This window comes from Bombus fervidus, chromosome 9 (genome assembly GCF_041682495.2).
Source record: "Bombus fervidus isolate BK054 chromosome 9, iyBomFerv1, whole genome shotgun sequence".
Lineage (NCBI taxonomy): Eukaryota > Metazoa > Arthropoda > Insecta > Hymenoptera > Apidae > Bombus > Bombus fervidus.
In genome coordinates, this window is record NC_091525.1 from 9,485,799 (window position 1) to 9,505,396 (window position 19,598).

Here is a 19,598-nt window from a genome sequence, read left to right on the forward strand (position 1 = left end):
AATGGTACGTAACATTAGAGTGTGAATGTTGTATATTAAACTCGGGTGTCGGAGGCGTCCCGGGACGTCTCTCTAGTGTAGGCCTTTGCGCCCGGGTTATGTGTGAGAACCGTAGAGTGAATGTGTTGGTGTGCTTGTTTTGCTATTTTTTAAATTTTAAATATAGGTTTCCGGGTAGGATAGGTAGCATATTTTCTGGTATGAATGTTAACTATAAGTAGGTAGGGCCGGGCAGGTTGGCACAGTCTCTCGTCGGGTAGGCGCGTTTTCGCGTGTCCAACCTGTTTCAGGATATTTGATTTGAAAAATTAACGGTGAAGCTGGCATCACGAATGGAGCATACCATTTGTCTTGAGCCTTGCCTATTGATTTTTCGAATATCGCGGACGTGGTCGCGAGTACGCAGTAGGTTCCGAAACGAACGTTTATTGCTCGAGCACACACATGCGAACGAACAGCGGTCGCTATGATCTTTGGTCGTCCATGTGCACTGGGAATAGCATCCGCGATTTATCTTTTTATTTTACTTTTATACGTTATTTTTTATTTTGCGATTAGAAAGACTCGAGCCTAGATTTAAGTTTCAGCGGGCATTGCGCCCGAAGAAAGAAGAGGCTATGAGCCGAAGAGGCCCGGCAAACTGCCGTTCAAGAGGGCAACTACCAATGGCTCTGCATCCTCTGGGTCATCCAGAGCATGGAAAGTCATTCTCGTTACTACTTTGTCACTGTGCTCGCCTTTAGTATTTGTAGTAGTATTGTTTTGTGATTTGTCTGCTGGCCGACGTACGTGTCGGCCCATTGCCATGTTGGGCTAATTTTTGAATTAGCGTTGCGAATGATTAATCACGGTTTGAACTAGAGTTGCGAATCCAAATTTCGCGTTGTAAATTAGGGTTGCGAATCTAAATATCGCGTTACTAATTAGAGTTGCGAAGGAGTACCCACTTCGGTTTGGATTAGTGTTACGATAGAAAGACGCGTTTGCTTTAGTGTTACGATTTGTAAAATATCGCGATTGTACTTAGTGTTTTCTATTGTGAAGAATCATCAGAATTTATCAAAGAGTAGAATTTGAATTTGTCGCGTTTTATTTTATTTTAAGTTGAATAGAAATTACATTAATTTTGAGTTAATTTCGTAGCGTTGCGATTTGTGATCATCGCGTATAGTTGAAATAGTTTTTTTATTTTGTCATCTATGAATATTAACTTCGCGTTAAATTTCTCCTAAGAATTAGCGTTGCGATATATTTCGTCGGGATTGTTTTAGTCATTTTTCCGATTAGCGTTGCGTTGACGAATCATCGCGTTCTTTTACGTAGTGTTGCGTCTATGAAATGCCCAAATTTCTTCCACTGGAATTGTGGAAATCTGTTCCTGTTCCTGGATCACCTAATGCAGCTAAAACAGTTGCAAAGAGGTGGCCAAGCATCAGCAGCTTCGAAGAACGTAGCTGCACTACATCTCGATATTAGCGTTGCGTATGTTGAAGCGTGAGTGCACAGATTATTATTTAATGTAGTGTTGCGAGAGTGATTAATGATTAAAACACCCCAGTACGGTGTATGCTTCCGCGAATTTTTCATTTTCTCTTCTCTTTTTCTTTTTTTTTTTTTTTTTTGTCAATAGCAAATTAAATAGTATTGGAAATATTATAAAGCACTCCTCGCGATTTATTTTGAGAAATTTCTGTTTTATAATTATAGATTTAATAAATTAGCGTTGCGAAATAGAAAAATATTCCACTCGCGGTTTGTTCGGGATTTTATCGAGTGGGACGCCCTTCTGGCTATTGGATCTATTTCTTTTTCAGCATCCCTCTGGGCGTTTGTTAATGGAAATACTGTTGAACAATATATCTGTTCGATACTGATGAATATTTTTTATTTGAGATTGTATTACTTAAATGACATATAATTACTAATTGTGCCATATTATATGATACAATTATGAATTATATGGCAAATAATATGAGCTAATTGGTTGCTACCGCGATTATGTTTTTATCAGAATCAGATGGCAGTTATAAATTGTAGAGGGTATTATAGAAGACATTTTAATTTTCTTTAGTATTTCAAAATGTGAAGCGCAAAGGCTCATTTAGTGTCACATGTATTTTGTGTATTAATCAATGATCATTGACTAAATGATTGTAGCATTAACAGTGGTAGCAATTACGATGAAAAAGTGATTGGACGTCGATAATATAGATATTATCTAACATGCACAAGTAACTCTAGATGTCGCGACCTACACGAAACTATTTGAATGTATCCAACTGAAAATAAGCGCGAAAACGTATAACCTTGTAGTTCTGTCACTTGGTGTAGTGTGTAACAATATTTATTAGTGAGTAGTTAAAGAATCAAAATCATGACAAGTTTATTAGATCTTTGTGAGCAATATTTCGGAGCTCGTGATTTTTACGAAGTTTTGAAAATTTCAAGAAAAGCTACCGATAAACAAGGTACGTAGACATAACCTATTTGTTCAAACTATGATTCTAAACTAAACATTTTTAAGTGTAAAGTTCTTCTTAAACGAAAGTTAGAATTGCATTTAAATATTAGATAACAATTATTCTTAACTTCTTTTTAGTGAAAAAAGCATATCATCAGTTATCCCTCCTTGTACATCCTGATCGTGTTGAGGAGGATATCAAGGCAGAAGCTACAGAAAAATTTAAAGTTCTTGGACGAATTTATTCTATTCTTAGTGACAATGAGAAACGTAAGATTTATGATCAGTCTGGACAATATGACGAAGAAAGCGAAGAAGTTATGATGAGAAATTGGGCAGATTATTGGAAGTCACTTTTCAAAAAAATCTCAGTCGAAGATATTAATAATTATGAAAAGAATTACAAAGGGTCTGAAATAGAAATCAAAGATTTGAAGCGGGCTTACATGGACAGTGAGTAAATCTATAATTGTTACAAGGAAATTACATTAATAAATTTAGTTTATTAAAACAATAAAATTATTTTGTATAGGTAAAGGAGATATGGATTATATCCTAGAAACTGTCCCATTTACTAGTTGTGATGATGAACCAAGGTTACATAGTATTATCCAAGGTCTCATAGAGAAGGGTGAAGTTCCAGAATACAAAGCTTTTACAGAAGAAAATGATAAGAAGAAGCAACGTAGAAAACGCAAGGTAAGTATCAAACAAGCAGAATTTAAAATATTACCTACGAATTTTATTCGTATAATTAAACTACAAATAGCTATGCAGATTTATACTTTTATGAACACAAGCGGAACAATGAAACGTCAGCAGAAATTTAATTTTACATATTAGACATTCTAATAAATACTCATTTAGATATCTCACATATTTTTGCGTATCGTGCATATTCTGTCTATTTTGGTATCTTTAAAAATCTGCAGTTATAATCTTATGGAACAAAGATTTCTAATACTTTAAATATTTCTATATTATTACATTTGAAACTTATGTAATATGTTAATAAATTAAACTATGATCTAAAAATTATACTTACATATAATCTCTTAACGTAAGTAAGTACTGCGCTTTTTACATACTTCCATTGTGCATACCTAACAAGTGTGATTTTCTCGATGTCAAATTTGTCGAAAGTAAACGGTGTGCATTCGAATAACAACGTGCTCGTAAATTTAATCGCGGCACCTCACCCCTTCAATTCCGCTATAGATCACTTTAGAGATCTGATGAACAAGTGAGCAGTACGTTATTTTCAAGCTTTTCTATTTTTATCAATACATAGTACTGGTTCACGATTGGAAGCAGTAGTAGGAGGTGGACTAGTAGTACGATTGGGAGGGGGGAATACTAGTAAATAAGTAAAGAGGGAACGCAAGAGAGGATTCAGTCTACAGAACAATTAGATCGGTTCTAGCTGATCGCTAGACGTCGCAGAATTTTCGGCTAAAATCCCTACCACGATGACTGCGATTCTTTAAGTTATTCAAACATATGAGAGCAAAATAATGATATCCATATAAAACTTTAATTAAAACGTATGATATTTTAAACAGTGCAATTGTACAATTATTCAAAATTAACAAAAATGGTTGGCATCCTCGGACTATTTCTATGCGCTTTATTGTGTGCTAGTGTCAGTGATGTACAAGGGGCGTGCAAGCAGTTAAAGAACGACGACATGATAGAATATTCCTGTACGGGTGGACAATTGTCCGATTTGGACAATCTTCCTGCATCGACTGGAAAAATTCGAATTTCTCACATGCCAATTCAGCGAATAACTGCGGATACCTTTTCGAGGTTTGGTTTGGATCTCTGGGTCCTAGGATGTTCCTACTGTGGTATAACGGACATTGAACCGGGAGCCTTTGAACATCTAAGTAACCTTCAACAATTAAGCTTCGACAACAATCGTTTAACCACTATAAAGGTATCTTGGTTCAAAAAATTAAATTACTTGACGTACTTGGACCTGAATTACAATAACATAGAGTCTATTGAGGATGGTTTGTTCAAAAATCTACCCGGCCTTGTTGACCTAAGATTATCTGGTAATCGTTTAGAATGCCTAAATCTTGTAGACATGTCACATTTAAAGGGATTAAAAAGAATCTTTCTGAGTGAAAATTCTGAATTCAAGTGTCCAAAAGCTGTCAGTGCTTTTCTCGAGAAGCATGGAGTAAGTTTCGATAGCGATCCAGAATGGAGTAGAATTCCAAACGATTTAATTTATCCGGAAATACCATACGATTACGACGAAGAGAGCAGCATAGAGGGACAGAGTATAGAGGAGCAGTCCACGCCGCTACCTGCTCATCACGAAAGATTGCATCCAACTATAACACCATCTCCAATGGCAACAACACAATATACCCCACCACCGTTCCGTACAACCGAAGAAGTAGTTTATCGTCCACATAATTCTCCAGATTGGAGAACAACTCCAAGAACAGACGCAGACCCCTACGAAAGCAAACCAAAAGCTACAGTTCCACCATACGATATTAACATGATATATCACCAATCAATCCCAGAGGAATATTGGAGAACAACTACAATCTTGTACGAAAGTGGAGGAGAAGCTACAAATCCGTCATATGACGAAGATACAAGAGCACCATATACTCCACCAAGAACCGTTGCACCAATCGAACGGGTAACATATCCACAACGTGAAACGACGGACTACAGCAGCCAAGACATAACGACCTTGAGTTCTTGGCCAAGAACCTCGGAATCCGTCGGTGCCGGTGGCGAATACGAGGTCTATCCACCCCACAGAAACCAAGACAAACATTACACAGAACAGCCGGATTATTCAAACCCACCCAACTCAGTCCTTTTGGCATCGAGCCAAATACCACCTCATGTGGAGCTTAACACAGAGCGTTCTATGGATCCCTACTCTGGTTGGTCTGCAAAGAATAGTATGCCATCAAACGAAAAGTATCCACCTACATCTGTACCCAATATCGAAAACAAAGCATCAGAAATTTCGGTTCCTTCTTTATACACGACTCAATCTATTCACTCCATCCCACATATACCAACTGTGATGGTTCAACCTGCTCACCCTGAAAATGTCTATCAACCACCATATTACGACCCCGCGGTCACTGTTCATTCACCGCCACCGGTGAATAATTGGCCACAGCAGGAGGAAGGGACATCGGCAATCGTGCAAATTGAAACGACTACCGATAAGCCATTGCCTAATTGTTCAACCAGGAGTTTATCATCGTCGAACCAGAGCTCCATCACGATGATCATCGTTTCCGTTCTTCTTGCGATTCGCGTCCTTGTGGAGGGATTTTAGCTAAAAGTCTCGTCAAACTATTTAATATTTATCTGTATATTCCGATGGAATCTCCGACAATGAATCAAGTTTTCGTTGACGAATCGAATGTTTGCGTGAACCTGTGCGGGTGTATTTGCTCTCGCAAGCACCGAACTAGAGTTGAACGGAAGGACGTTTATCTAATCGCAGACTATAAATCGGGTGATTTTATAAGTGCTGTTGGTTTCGTTCGTTTTCGGTTTTGGATCAATCTTCAAGACTTTGTTTATCGCGATTCGCTGTCAGAGGAACCAACCGAATTGATTGATTCTTCAGAAGCACCGCGGAGCCTGCAAAACCCAAAGCGTATGTATAGTATACTGCAATCTTGTCGTTTGTGGTTTCATTGACTTAATTTTGGTCTGTTCTAGACGAACTACGTGATCTTATTGTTATTTTGTACAGGTGAAGAAACTGTGTGGTTTGGTACATTAACGTTTTTAATGATGCAATGCACAGGAATGTGTATAATTTACCAAATCATACAGCATCATTGTTGTGAAATTACAACGATGTCACATTGGTCGTGTTGTAGGACCTTAAGCGGTTTATTTGCTAGTTCTGCACGCTCTAGAACGTATCGAGAAGATGTGCATCGTTTGTTTGCCAAGGAGGAGCGCCAAATATGATATCCACGGGGCGCGATGCTGAATATCAATTGAAACAGTAACAAGCGACGAGGGCCAATGCAATGTATCCGGTGTGCTAATGAAATAATTACTAATGTCGTTCAATCTAATGCTGAGCGTTATGTAACGACCTTGACTGGTGTACTTTATCAAGATGTGCTGCGTTTCGTGCTTTGTCAAAGAGCTCAACCCTTTCGTATCTATGACGAGATATCTCAGCAATATACGGCGATGCTTACATGCGATGCTATGAATCATATGTTATATCTTGCGTGTTTTTTTTTTTTTTCTTTTTTAGATCATTAATGGCCGAAGTAACAGTGAAGTAAAGCGAGGAAATTGCGTAAATGTATATGTAATAACTTACATGTTGATCTGTGAGAAATCAGAGATGTTTAGCTAAAATATTTTGTATAGCTTAAATTAATTACGTTAGGATTAAATTGTCATCTTTCGCGGATCTCAAAAATTTGTTTTTTTTTTTAATATTAGGAGAAAAATTGTGAATCAGAAGTCACTCTAGGTCGAAGGATAAGGGTTAAGTGCAGTGTAGAAACTATATATTGATTTGTACAGATAAAAAAGTATTAGGATAGTAAATATTTTGCAGATGTTTAATTTATAAGTCAGAGATTAGAACGAGAAAATTTTTATAATTAAAAAAGAAGAGTTTACCATAACGCGATAAATATTTTATGATTTAAATGATTTCCAAATCTTCGAAATAATTGTAGGGAAATGAACGAATGAAATATCGACTCTTAATGGGGTAAGGTACGACGTAACTTATCCATAGATTGGGGTAAAAATCAATTCGCGAAACATCTCGTGCGCAGATGCGAAGGGGTTAACGGTGCTAAAGGTAGAACATATCATACTCTCAAAAAAAAAAAAAAAAAAAAAATATATATTCATATTCGTATTGGATATTAAGGAGATATTCCATCGTAGATTTTTTGAAGAATCAGTCCGTTTTTATACTCGTTCTTCTGGGGTGCTATAATTTTTCTTGCGTCATTGAGATCTGTTGAGTTTCCACCACAAATGGAATTATATATTCCATTAAAAAAATTGTATAATTTCTTCAAAATTCAGTGTATTTTATTTTATATTGTCATATTATTACGTTTCTGTAAATTACGTAATAGAAATTAATGTGTAATGTTAACTCTTACAATTAATTGCGAAAGAATTAATTTATTAAAACTATATACAACTGGAAAAGCTATTTGTATTCAACATTAAATTCGCGTTCTCTTCATTGCAACAGGTGTATTTCACTCGTGTTAACTGATCGATGCTCTCTTGACAGCTCTAAACAGTAAACAGGCATCGAGAGCGCTTGTCGGAAGTCCCGATTGCGACATTCAAATCTTGAAACGTATCGGTTGAAGGGTCCATCATGGACTCGGTATCTATCGATCTCAACAACAAGTGCGTGCACGTGCATTCATAATGAGCGTAATAGCAATGACGTCGTGAAAACTGAGGAAACTGATAGGAAATGCGAGATAGAGCACAGTACAAAACACATTTTTTATTTTTTTTTTCCATGGACGTATCAACAATCAATAGACTTTATGTTGGTTTATTTTTTATTATCTTTTTCTTTTTTTCAAGAATTGTAAAGAATTTCTTTTTTGATCATTTTCGAGATTATAGTTAGCGAGATCTTTCTATGAAATTTTGCGATTTTATATCGATATTTTATATATATTTAGGAGTTTTATAGTATCGTTATCATCGTATATTGTAGACTGGTATAAGGTTTTTAGAAGGAGTGATATAACTTTGGTTTTCTGGCTTTTTGATCTTATTTTTGTAATCTTCTGATCGATCTGTAAACAACGGTTCTTGACAGATTTTTAGAATCGTTTCCTGTTGAATTTCTTTCAGTTTACAGGTAGATTGACATTCCATTAAGTTGTCAAATTGAACAGAAGTTCGAAGTTTGATGAATTATTTCATCGATCAAATTAAACCTTTCTCCTTTCTTTTAAAATAATAAACGAATCGAATGTCTGTATGAGTAATATTAAGAATATCACAAAGATACACGGAAGCTAATAGTTTATATCGTTTATTTAAAAATTGGAATTTGTTGATTAGGTTTTGAATCTAATTGACCAGGCATTTATTGGTAGGGCACCCACTTTTCGAGTAAATCTCCCATTTTCTGAAGTATCATCGTAATAAATGAGAGATCATTTATTGCAAACAATCTTGTTCAAAAATACCGTCAGATAGACGTTGCCAGCATCATTTTTAATTTTCAACTTGTGTGTAGTTTCGAAGAACTTGTAAAATTTCATTTTGTCCATTATGCAATTTAAAAAAGACAAAAACCCGTAAAGAAGATAAATTCCAACCTTTGCTCTTATCTAAGAAAATATATGTATTTTGCCAAGATTAAAATATCTTCTAAACTAATGATTTTTCGACATAAATATTTGAATGCTATTTTGTAAGAAATAATAAACTACATCAATTATGCATGAAAAATTACATACATGATCTACAAATTAAAAAAAAAAGCGTATGTTATCTTCTATTACGTATACGCGTCCATCTGTGGAACAACTAATTATAGCAGATTGTATTCCCCTCGAAATCATTCGCTTTCTTCTTTGTCTGAACTATTTCTTTATGTAGCAGATAATTTATCAATAATTTGCATTTATAGATTAAAATTGGACACCCTGTATGTACATTACCATCTAGAAGTCATCGGACACTTGCCTACTTTGAGCAAAACGACTGTTGGAGTGTCTACAAATACGATACTTCCGACGTTATATAATTTCAACATTTGACGTAAAAACTAACTTTAGCTAACTTTATCTCGTAATAAAAATTACATGGTAGTATAAACTCGTGCATATTTTAATTCGACTGACTGACTTATGGGTAGACGGTAAAATCAGTTCAGAAGATCGTATCTACGTGCTAACAATCGTTTTGCCCAAAATAAACAAGTGTCCAGTGACCTATGGATGGGAGTGTAAATGGTTGCTCCGATAAAATTTGTCTCGACTTAACGGAACTGTTCGTTTGTGCGATAGCTAAATCGATCGATAATACATTGTAGCGAGTTATTTGCGAATGAAAGGTGTGCCAAAATATCCACGTTTGACGTGCACACGCGTGCATCCGAACGAGTACAGAGGGTCGCGCTTCCGCAACCTTGAATTACCTCGTCTCCCAGTGTCTAGAGCGAACGATACATCTGGCCGCGAGCCTGGCGCTCCGGAAATCACTCGAATCACGAAATAATTGAAAATAGTCATCGGGTTCGAGGCAGCGCGCACCGTTGCATAACGAATTTCCTTCGAGACCAGTCATCGTTCTGGAATTTTGTGAGAATTAACCCTGCTAACATTCTCGATGATCTAGAGCCATCGATGTTACGACTGCTGCTGCTCGTTTAACAACGCGTTAATATTATCCAGTGATAATGACAGACCTTCGTTTCAATTTTCCTCGATGATGTTTACACGATGTGACGCATCTTTGGCCTTTCTTCGACATGGTTAATTATTGCTTCAATAACACGAAAAAAAAAAAAAAAAGAGAAGAAAAGGAGAGGAAATAGCTATGGTAATTACATGGATGTTATCATCAAGCGATGGTTTATGAATGGATCTCTGGTTTTCTTCCAGATGATATCTCATATTTGATTTCCTTTTTTCTAACATCTGTAATTTTTTAAACTGAAAGATCGTTTTCTTACCTTGTTCCATTGTTTGATATTATATACTGTATGTATATTAATATACACTGTTGGCGGTAAGTATCAGGCCACCTACTAATATTTGGGACAAATTGAATGTTTTTTCATTGATTTTTTTTTGGGAGGGGGTATTTTATAATATAAGATACCAAATAAAATAAAATCTGTTTTTCAATAAATATAGTAAGTAGGCACCGTAATACTTATGGTCGACAGTGTATCTTCATCGTTCTATTTTTATTCATAATTCAAATGTGAACGCGCTTCACAAGGAAGTGAGGACAAACGAGGCATTATGATCAGCTAGCTTCGCATCTGGTGGTCGAGGTTTAACATTGGCATGTATCGAGCTGCATTTCGATTCCTACCAGTAATAATAATAGTTCCTTCGCCGCTTGACGTTTGAATCATGCAGCTCGCTCGAATACTTAAACAAATATATCACAGTCCTTTTAGACTCCATCTTAAAATTGTAACAGAGATACAGAAGAAGAAGTAGTTTATCACGAAGGAGCCTCATTTATTCCCACGTTACATTTGTCGAGTAAATAAATAATAATTTTTCAAATAAGAGAGAGAGAGAAAATGAAAGCGAATAATTTACGAAAATGGAATGTTGGTAATATGAGATTGATTGACAAAACGTATGAAATACGAAAAATGTGACTTTGAAAATATTTGAAACTAAAAATCTCATCGGCAAAGACAAATTGATCATCCATAGCACTTTCTTAAATCATTATTACATAACAAACGTATTTGTTTAGTTGCACGAATCTTTGCATGAAAATAACAATGATGTCAACGGGTCGGAAATAAATCTTCCTATCTTGATCTAAAAATTGTTTCGAAGTGTTCGTATCATCACACGTACAATTAGATCAGACAACGGGAACGAATCTAGGTAAAAGCAACAAGATTTTGCCGATTAGATCATTGTCTAACTGTGGTAATACCAGTGGTATTATGTAGTGGCAACCAGAAAGGCTACGATTACAAACTGTTACATGATTTAGAATATTTTAGTTAATTTGGTAGTTCCTGTATTGATTTATGATTCTCCAAATTGTCCTTTACAGTGGATCTATTGAATTCTCGTCTATAGGTAGAATATTTCCTGCATTGAAAAATGAGGTGCTCTGTTATGTTTGCAGCAATTGGTACTTATGATTGTTCGATACGTAGAAATCTAAAATTGACTTATTTGCTCACCTTTTCTTCGAGAATGTCTCCTCTTACATACGATTAGCCATTTTTGCATAGATGCAGAAAACGCGTTATGAAAAGGGTAACAGTGGCGCGAGTTTATTTTTTACATTTTTTTTACACAAATTTATTAACCGCTTTGTAGATAATCAAAATATTTGGATTGCTTAACAAGTCCGTAAGTTAATTCTGGACTCAGAACTTTATATTTATATTGAATATTTGTATTTATTTATTTCTAAGGTTCCGATATTTCCATTTACAGTTTTAATATCTAAAACTTCGTATAAATTTCGATGTAAAAATATCCGAAGGATGGGAATTTGCCGCAGTTTCGTCATATTTAATATTCACTAGAAAGTAAAAGATTGTAAAAAGAAATATTTGTGCGAATAATTCGCACACTTGATACAACCCTCTGATAAATTTACTATGTATACGAGGCTATTTTGTGTACTTCACACTTTTCATGAATAAACTATAGATAAGCGATATATGAAGAAGAAGTAAAAGGAATAACTTGCGTCAGGTCGATCTGTCAATTTGTCACTGCCTTCGTAGTTGGACCAGGCCAGTTCTCTAACAATGGATTTGTGTTCTCTCATCGAATTTCAAGTCGAATGTCATTTCGATAAGCGAGTGCATTTAAAATTTCGCGAAGCGTTGTGTAATCGCCTAACATTAGGCCGCTCCTCAGATGTACTTGCCAGAAATTATAAATAACGGAATTTCCTCAGCACCGAATTATGGAGTAGGTCACTGGGAATATGGAACATCATCAACAAGCATGAACCATGAACAGTCGCGTCTACTTTTAATGAGACAGGCGTGTGTTATGCTTCAAAGATTATAGGAACCCCTCTATTTATAAGGCTCTGTTACTTTTAACTAAACAACAAATTATATATAGGCAGTTTTGTGTATTTTGGTGCGAACATGAAACGGATGATTCCACAATGCAATTTAGGTTGAATATTGTAATAAATTTGTCGAAACGCAGAGATTAATCAGTTCAGATTGTGAGTGACCTGGACAAGCTATTATATATTGGTATTTTGGTTTTGTCGATAATCCACACTGTCTAAAAGAATTATCTTTAACAGTATGCTATGTGTGTTATACGAAATATTTTGAAATTTCGTTAGTACCACAGTGAAACTCGATTGTCATCATTATATTGGCAAGATTTGAAGGGAATCCGAAAACGTATGTAGACGTTCAAAGATATTTATTGCAAGTGTACATTTCACAAATATTTGGACAGTGAATTATCGTATATTAATAAGCAGTTAGTTATATTAATATTATATATTTGAAACAACTATGCTTTCATACTGTATCAATTTTTCGCCAAATTTATGTTTGCAGTAACTGTCTTATGAGTTCTATATACATTCTCAGCTTGTGTTTAAATTTTACCAATATAATGATGGTAGTTGTGGCTCGTTATAGTGTTAATGAAATTTCAAAATGTTTTATGTATATAGGTACATAGAAGCTTTTTATGGTAAGTGTCCAGTGCTTCCATGAATCATTATACATTGATTTATTCTACTGATAGATTGTAAAGATATTCCTTGAATATGTACATATAATACATAAATATTTGTTCAGTTAATCTTAAGCTATCTAATTAATTTATACGCTTCTATAATAATCGTGAATTACGAATGACTGATATTTGCAAGGTGCTCCAAAAAGTTGGAGTCAAATTACAGTAGCATGTGATGCTCATCAGAACAGGCAAAGAAATCTTAATAATTACAGGTCTTAATATCATCAGTAGACTACGGATTTTTATGCATTTATAAAAAATATAAAATTGTAAAAATGCACATAATATACAAAAATGTACGAAATGTTCAAAGTATAATAGTTGTTATGATATTTAGAGAATAAAATTAATTTCCACTTAATAGACTTCATTTGTTTAATTAGAATTATTTATAGAAATAGAAATTTGTATAAAAAGAGCCGAAGTGTAATCATCAGTCTCGGAATTATAACATCCATTTAATGAGTTAATAAGAAACTCGATTAACTAGCAGCAACAGATACCAAGAGATCGATAAATTTGAAGCTGTGCAGCTCCAGTACACTTATTAAATAAGTTAATTACGCGCACTTGACGACACGCGTAACCCTATTTTCGATGCCTAGCCATACGCCTATCCTCGAGATTATCGGAACCGGTTGCCTTTCGACTTCGTTTCTGCTCGTCAGCGAGCACAAGTTAATTTTAACAAGGGATCATCAAAAGTGGAAGATAATAAAGAATCTGGTTCCTCGATTCGACTTCTGGCGGAATACCGACCGTTTCTATTTTCTACGCAAAAATTTTTCAACGGGTCAAGTCCGTGATTTTTGCGTACACTTCGCACTCGACATCAGAAATGTTCGATGTTTCCGATGAAATTATTATTCACTCTCTACACTGTTTGAATAATATTACAGTCAGAGTCAAGAATTAGAATTGAAAATTGAGACGGTTATTATACTTGGCTGAGAGTAGCAGTGTTGGATAAAAATCGATAAAAATATGCAATTTGATCATAATTGGTTAATTTAAAAATGTGGATCGAATTTGGGGAGAATGAAGTATTCATGAAAACAAGGAAAAAGGTCTTAAGATACACGAGTCCAAATATCATTAGTTAGTTTTTGTCTCTTTTCTAATAAAAATATCTAATTTCTAAACTGTAATAAATACTTTTACATTTTATTATGTTATTACATAACGAAATATTAAATTTGTGAAAAGAAATGTTTTATTCTTTAAATAACTCCAAATAACAATTATTCCACAAACGAATGAGTCGATTTTCTAACAAAATATATTAAAAATATATGTCAATAAAATATATAAATTAATTGTAAAAATTATTGCATATTATCAAGGAAATTAATGACGTTCATTTTTATTTCTAGTGGGCGAAAGAAGCAGAGGAAGCTGAACGTCTAGAAAAGATGCTGAAGATCGAAAACGAAGAAAACGCAGTTGCAAACAATTTGGCGTTGGCGATTCAGAGCCGTAACGAGGCCAGAGCGAGTCAATCTGACAAATTTTTCGATTCTCTGATCGACAAATACGCGAACATGGCTGGAAAATCGACGAAGAAAAAGAATTCCTCGGCTATGAAAACCGTAAAAACCGCGAAAAGTACGAAGAAAACTAAGAGGAAGACGTAGGACGATAGACTTTTTTCGCACGAATCTCTCCCTCCACGTTAGAATATTCGCGCGATTTTTATAACTTAAGTATCAATGATCGAGAAGAGCCATTTTATTGTACATCTTTTTTAAAGGAGGAAAGAATGATCATATTTAAGTTTTGTAAATTTGAAACGTGTATATCATCTTTTGAAGCCATTGTACTGATTAGAAATCCATAAATCAGTGATGGAATTCTTTGTAATTATATGTAGGTATGTCCCACACAAATATAAAATTTAAATATATATATTAATTTTAAAATTTATTACGGAAAATATAAAGATACTGAATGTGATTGATAATAAAAATAAAATAAAATATGACTAAAGTTATATATCAGTGTACAAACGGCCACTATATGTAATCAGACAATTTATTGTACATAAATAATGCATGTTAATTAATGATTTATTAAGTTAATTTTAAGATAGGTCCTCCTATTTCAGCGGTCGATATTTACAAGAGCTTACCACACTATGGTGATGTGTAATCTACATTATCGACCAGACCTGTAATACGATTTACGGATTTCTTCCATATTACGCCTCACGGGGTAAAACTGTTTCAGTAGTTCTCATTCCTTTTTAATTTTCAATTTAAATTTCACTATCGATACAATCGTCGATTTTAGATAATATAAATATATCAAAATGAAAACAAAAATAAGAATTTTACAAGTACTAACAGGAATCAGGAGCTACTAATGTAACAATACATCAAAAATTCACATCATTCATCTTGAAATAAAGATAAAAACATTTTTATCGATTATGTTAACATCACCATTGAAGTAATCGATCTGTCACATCACTGATCGTTGGTCATTAGTTGTTCGACTAGATCGACCATAGTGTCAAAGACAAATAAGGGAAAGGAGAAGATGAGAAAAAGAAGCAGGCGTTGGCCTACCTGTTTTCTCGCTCTCGTTAGGCTTAAATTTGATAAGCCGTGATAGCGATGGCAGCGAGGATGGTGTGTTAGTGCTTTCTGATCGGTGTTAGTGGACATGGTATATATCCGGCACCATAAGTGGCCACCTCATATGGTCAATCTCGTATTACGTCTGGGCTAACTCGGACAACACACTACACATCGGGTGACACACTTTAAGGTAAACGGTACATCACATTTTTCCTTCGTATAATTCAGAATACTTCTTATGGAGGAGATGTGTAAATCTATTAATTATGGAATCGTGGATTATCGTTTTGCTAATGACTATTAATGGCGTGTATTCATTATATCGATAAAAAATAAAGATAAAACACGCATTTTTGACGAAATAAGTTACTTACGAAAAGGATTCTTAAGATCTGCGACTGTTTAAGGAAAATGTCATAAAAGTACCGATTTCCAAAGTTTTGAATTTCCTCACTAAAGTAATATAAATTTCTTAATATTGAAAATTATTTGAAAAGCCTAAAAAAGTTTGATTATATTCAATTTTAGATTACCCTAATGGAATATTTTGAACTATATATTTTTTACAGTCAGTGAGAAGTCGCGGGGATTTTAAATCGTAAATTTCGAAAGGTGTCACCCGTTGTGCACGTAATCGACGCACACCTTCGTGCAATCAGCAACGGGCGACCATCTTATTACGGGTGTGTGGTACAAACATGGGTAGCAAAGTGTAAACCACCATTATTATTAGCGAAACGTGTAATAAGAGACATTCTGCGCCAGTTCGAGAAAGAATACCGAAACACAATGGGGATATTGCAGACGCTGCTTTGAACAATATTTTTCGAGGTTAGGCATAAACATCAATTAGATCCAAATTGTTGCTTTTAAAAGAATAATCCACCATGGATGGCCGATTGTTTCCATCAATATCGATTCGATTTCAATGGCGCCAAACAACGATGAAATTACACAGCAAAAGGAGAAGATTGGTATCACGCAAAACATCCTGCCGAAGTGGTAAGCCAACGGAGCGTAAAATGAAACATTGTTCGTGGTACCAATTTGCTGGGAATTAATTAAATACAAATTTAACACTTTGAAGGGAAAAGAGAACCCGAAGCCAAAAAACAGGTTAAGTGGTTACATTGTTCTTTGTTAAATGGAATCGCGATGGTCGCATCGATGACGCATCGTTCTTGTTACATTTTAACATACACTAATAATACTTTTATTATTTTAGATCTTCCCATCTTTCTTTATATGAGTTATTAATATTTTCTTATTATTTAGTTTATTGTTAGATTTATTATAGGTACAATTTATTATTTAATATATTAATTATTTTTTACTGTTTCCTTCACCATATTTATTTTTTTCATGATTATTAATAAATATTCGCTTTGAAAAGTAGATAAGAAATACATATAAAATGTTGTTAATTGTTAACATTTTTTAAAGCTTTGGCGAACTTATCTTAAAGTACTTTACTAATAGATACATTTTTATGCTTAAGCAATAGAGATGCTTTTATAAATGTACTTTTATAATTATATATATCCAAGTTATAATATCTAATTAATATGATCAGTAAGTATTTAACTCTCATATTGAATTTATCACATAAACTTATATACTTATATACTTGTGTGTGTATGTTTCATTGAGAGATGAAAGGAGAATGAAAGGTTTTAAGAATTGAAGCCCTTGGTCAGTGGATTCACATGGTATAAACCTGCTACAGGGAATCCTAATGTTGCACCTAGTGCAATAAATACACGGTAACAAAGCAAGCACGAACGTTTATAGATGAATGATAGTAACAAGATAATGTCACAATGGACCAAAAGGTCTTTGTCGCGTAAAGTTATATAATCAGCGAGCTATAAAGAATTCACGGTCGTAAACCATTGTGCGTGTCTTACTCAACGTTTAACTCTCCCGCGATTCGCGCGTAGTTTCTTGTTTATGGATCAATAAATTTGGCGAAGTGGAGAAGAATGGAAGGGATAAATGAAATCTAACATCGACCATGACATTTACTGGAGTCACACTTTCGGAATTATCGGTTCAATTACGACGCTTTCCCTTCTATTGCTTCTTTCTATCAATTTTCTCAATTATTATTGTTTATTTTTATTATTTATTTAATATCGCAAATTTTCATTTTTAATGGAGAAACATAGAATTCAAACTGTATATGTATTTAGAATAATTCCTCCGTGTTAGCAAATAAACGAAATAAACTAAATTTTCAAACTAAACCGAGTGTTGCAACGATAGTTTGTTTTAGCAATTCCCATGGCTGGTGAGGGATCAGCGGCGGAAAAAAAGAAACAGAGGAGAACGACTACAATGCTTAGACCACGATCAACGCGCCAATATTTTAAACACGGCCCCTTAACTTCGCAGGTTCTTCTTTTCCCATATGCACTCCTAATCACGAGTCGCATCGGCAGATATAGCGTGTACCACGATGCACCCCGTTAAATCTCGAGAGGGAATCAAGGGAGAGAGCGAGGGAGAGTCGGAAAGGGAGAAAGGAAGGAAAGACGAAGAGGAAGAGAGAAGTAAAAGAGATAGAATGGGAAGAGCCGGGGTTGTAAGCGACACGATAGAAGGAGAGAGAGGACATGGTGGCTCGAGGAGGAACGTTGGGCCAACGTAAGAGGAGGAGGTGGTGGCGGTCGTATCGGAGGAGGTGAAGGAGGAGGAGACGGTGGAGGAGCAGAACAGAAGGAGAAGGGGAGAGCGACATTCCAGAAGGCGGCGGCGGCGGTGGTTCTCGTGGGAAACCAAAGAGAGAGAGAGGAGAGAGATCTCGTCTCGAGGAGAGGTTGCGAGCCTTAAGGCACCGTTCTCATCTCCCGACAAGCGCGACAAGACCGCCACAGAGAGACTCCTGCCTCCGATGCCGCCGACAATCGTCGAATTTATGATTTCATAGAGACACCTGGTTTGGCCTGGTAACGTATATACGAAATCTTCTGATCCGCTTAACGAAGAACTAAGAACCTAAATGCACTCTAAAGAATCTAAATGCACGTACAAGTACTTACACACGGATATATATGTACAGGTTTCGGAGGAGTGTTTGCGTCGAAGACTGACAAGGTATCCGAAGGTAATAGAATTTCAGGCATTCGTCCTGGGAATTTATCGTTCCATTAACTCAAATGCTCTGTAAAGGAAATTGGATATAGCATTATTCAGTGTTCCGAGCCGCGCGAACATTTATGGGTACATATGATATATTAGTGGCAACAAGCGATAGCTGCACCCTCGCATGCGTTCACTTCTTCTGTTTATTAAGCAAGGATCGACTACTGCGTTATTCCTCGCCGATAAAGTGGCGTCGATGCACCGGGTTGGTCGAGCGTAACGTGATTCTTCGCTGCAGAACGAAGAAAAAAAAAAGTGATTACGATAAGGAGCCTGGGCCTCAATCGCATTGCTTGCAAGAACGAACTCGATCGATGGATCGAGATTACGTCAAACGTGTTGAAACACGTGTATATGTATAAAATAATTTATTTGAAACAAGTTGCAGATTCGTTTGTGTCAGGTTTCTTTGTAAGGTAAAATGCTATTTAAATGTGTTGATTGGAGTACATTTAGGTTTATACGTTGTACAAGATTGAACGAGGAAGCTCTAATAAGATGTTACAGAGACTCTGTGAATCGGCCCTTAGGGTGAATCTTCACGGAGCACGGGACAAGTGATTTCAAGCCAAACGAACACACGAGGAGAGGATGATGTTTAAGCCCACGAGGTTTTGGATCATCGCGAATGATCGAAGCTCGTCTGTCCCCCGGCATAATTTTCTCACAGGGTTTTTTTCAGGAATGAATCGACAAAAAATTTAATTTTTACTGAATACATAAGCCTTTTTGTATGCCATTTATAATTTTTTTTTTTAGCGAATCTCCATTCCTAGTTTCCAACAAATCTACACGCTTTATTCTACAGAAAGGAAGAATGTGAAATAGGCCGAAAGAAAACAAAATAATTGATAAATTTTACATTACTTAAACAATGATGAATGAATAGATACACACGAAAGACGAAACTAATAGCGACAAGGAACAAATTGAATTTAAAGAAAACGT

At 35.4% G+C, this 19,598-nt stretch overlaps 2 protein-coding genes and 1 long non-coding RNA gene across 3 annotated transcripts; all 3 read left to right on the top strand.

The window, feature by feature from the left end:
* Nucleotides 1-2,257: 2,257 nt before the first annotated feature.
* Nucleotides 2,258-14,830, top strand: LOC139990553 (dnaJ homolog subfamily C member 9-like). The gene is made up of 4 exons (XM_072009952.1): nucleotides 2,258-2,468; nucleotides 2,600-2,914; nucleotides 2,994-3,160; nucleotides 14,301-14,830. Exons 1-4 carry the CDS (start codon nucleotides 2,375-2,377, stop codon nucleotides 14,559-14,561), a joined length of 837 nt encoding a protein of 278 aa, XP_071866053.1. The 5' UTR covers nucleotides 2,258-2,374; the 3' UTR covers nucleotides 14,562-14,830.
* LOC139990540 (uncharacterized) lies at nucleotides 3,841-6,089 on the top strand. Its single transcript, XM_072009922.1, has one exon. It carries the CDS (start codon nucleotides 4,056-4,058, stop codon nucleotides 5,784-5,786), a length of 1,731 nt encoding a protein of 576 aa, XP_071866023.1. The 5' UTR covers nucleotides 3,841-4,055; the 3' UTR covers nucleotides 5,787-6,089.
* On the top strand, nucleotides 6,514-8,941 carry LOC139990573 (uncharacterized). The gene is made up of 2 exons (XR_011800590.1): nucleotides 6,514-8,167; nucleotides 8,204-8,941. It is a non-coding gene; the product is annotated as an uncharacterized lncRNA (long non-coding RNA).
* Nucleotides 14,831-19,598: the final 4,768 nt, after the last annotated feature.

Excerpts from the sequence above, each read along its gene's own strand:
- LOC139990553 (XM_072009952.1), top strand. The coding sequence starts at position 2,375 with ATGACAAGTTTATTAGATCTTTGTGAGCAATATTTCGGAGCTCGTGAT. Across the intron at positions 2,469-2,599 it reads AAAAGCTACCGATAAACAAG|TGAAAAAAGCATATCATCAG; the intron begins GTACGTAGACAT and ends ACTTCTTTTTAG. Across the intron at positions 3,161-14,300 it reads AGCAACGTAGAAAACGCAAG|TGGGCGAAAGAAGCAGAGGA; the intron begins GTAAGTATCAAA and ends TTTTATTTCTAG.
- LOC139990540 (XM_072009922.1), top strand. The coding sequence starts at position 4,056 with ATGGTTGGCATCCTCGGACTATTTCTATGCGCTTTATTGTGTGCTAGT.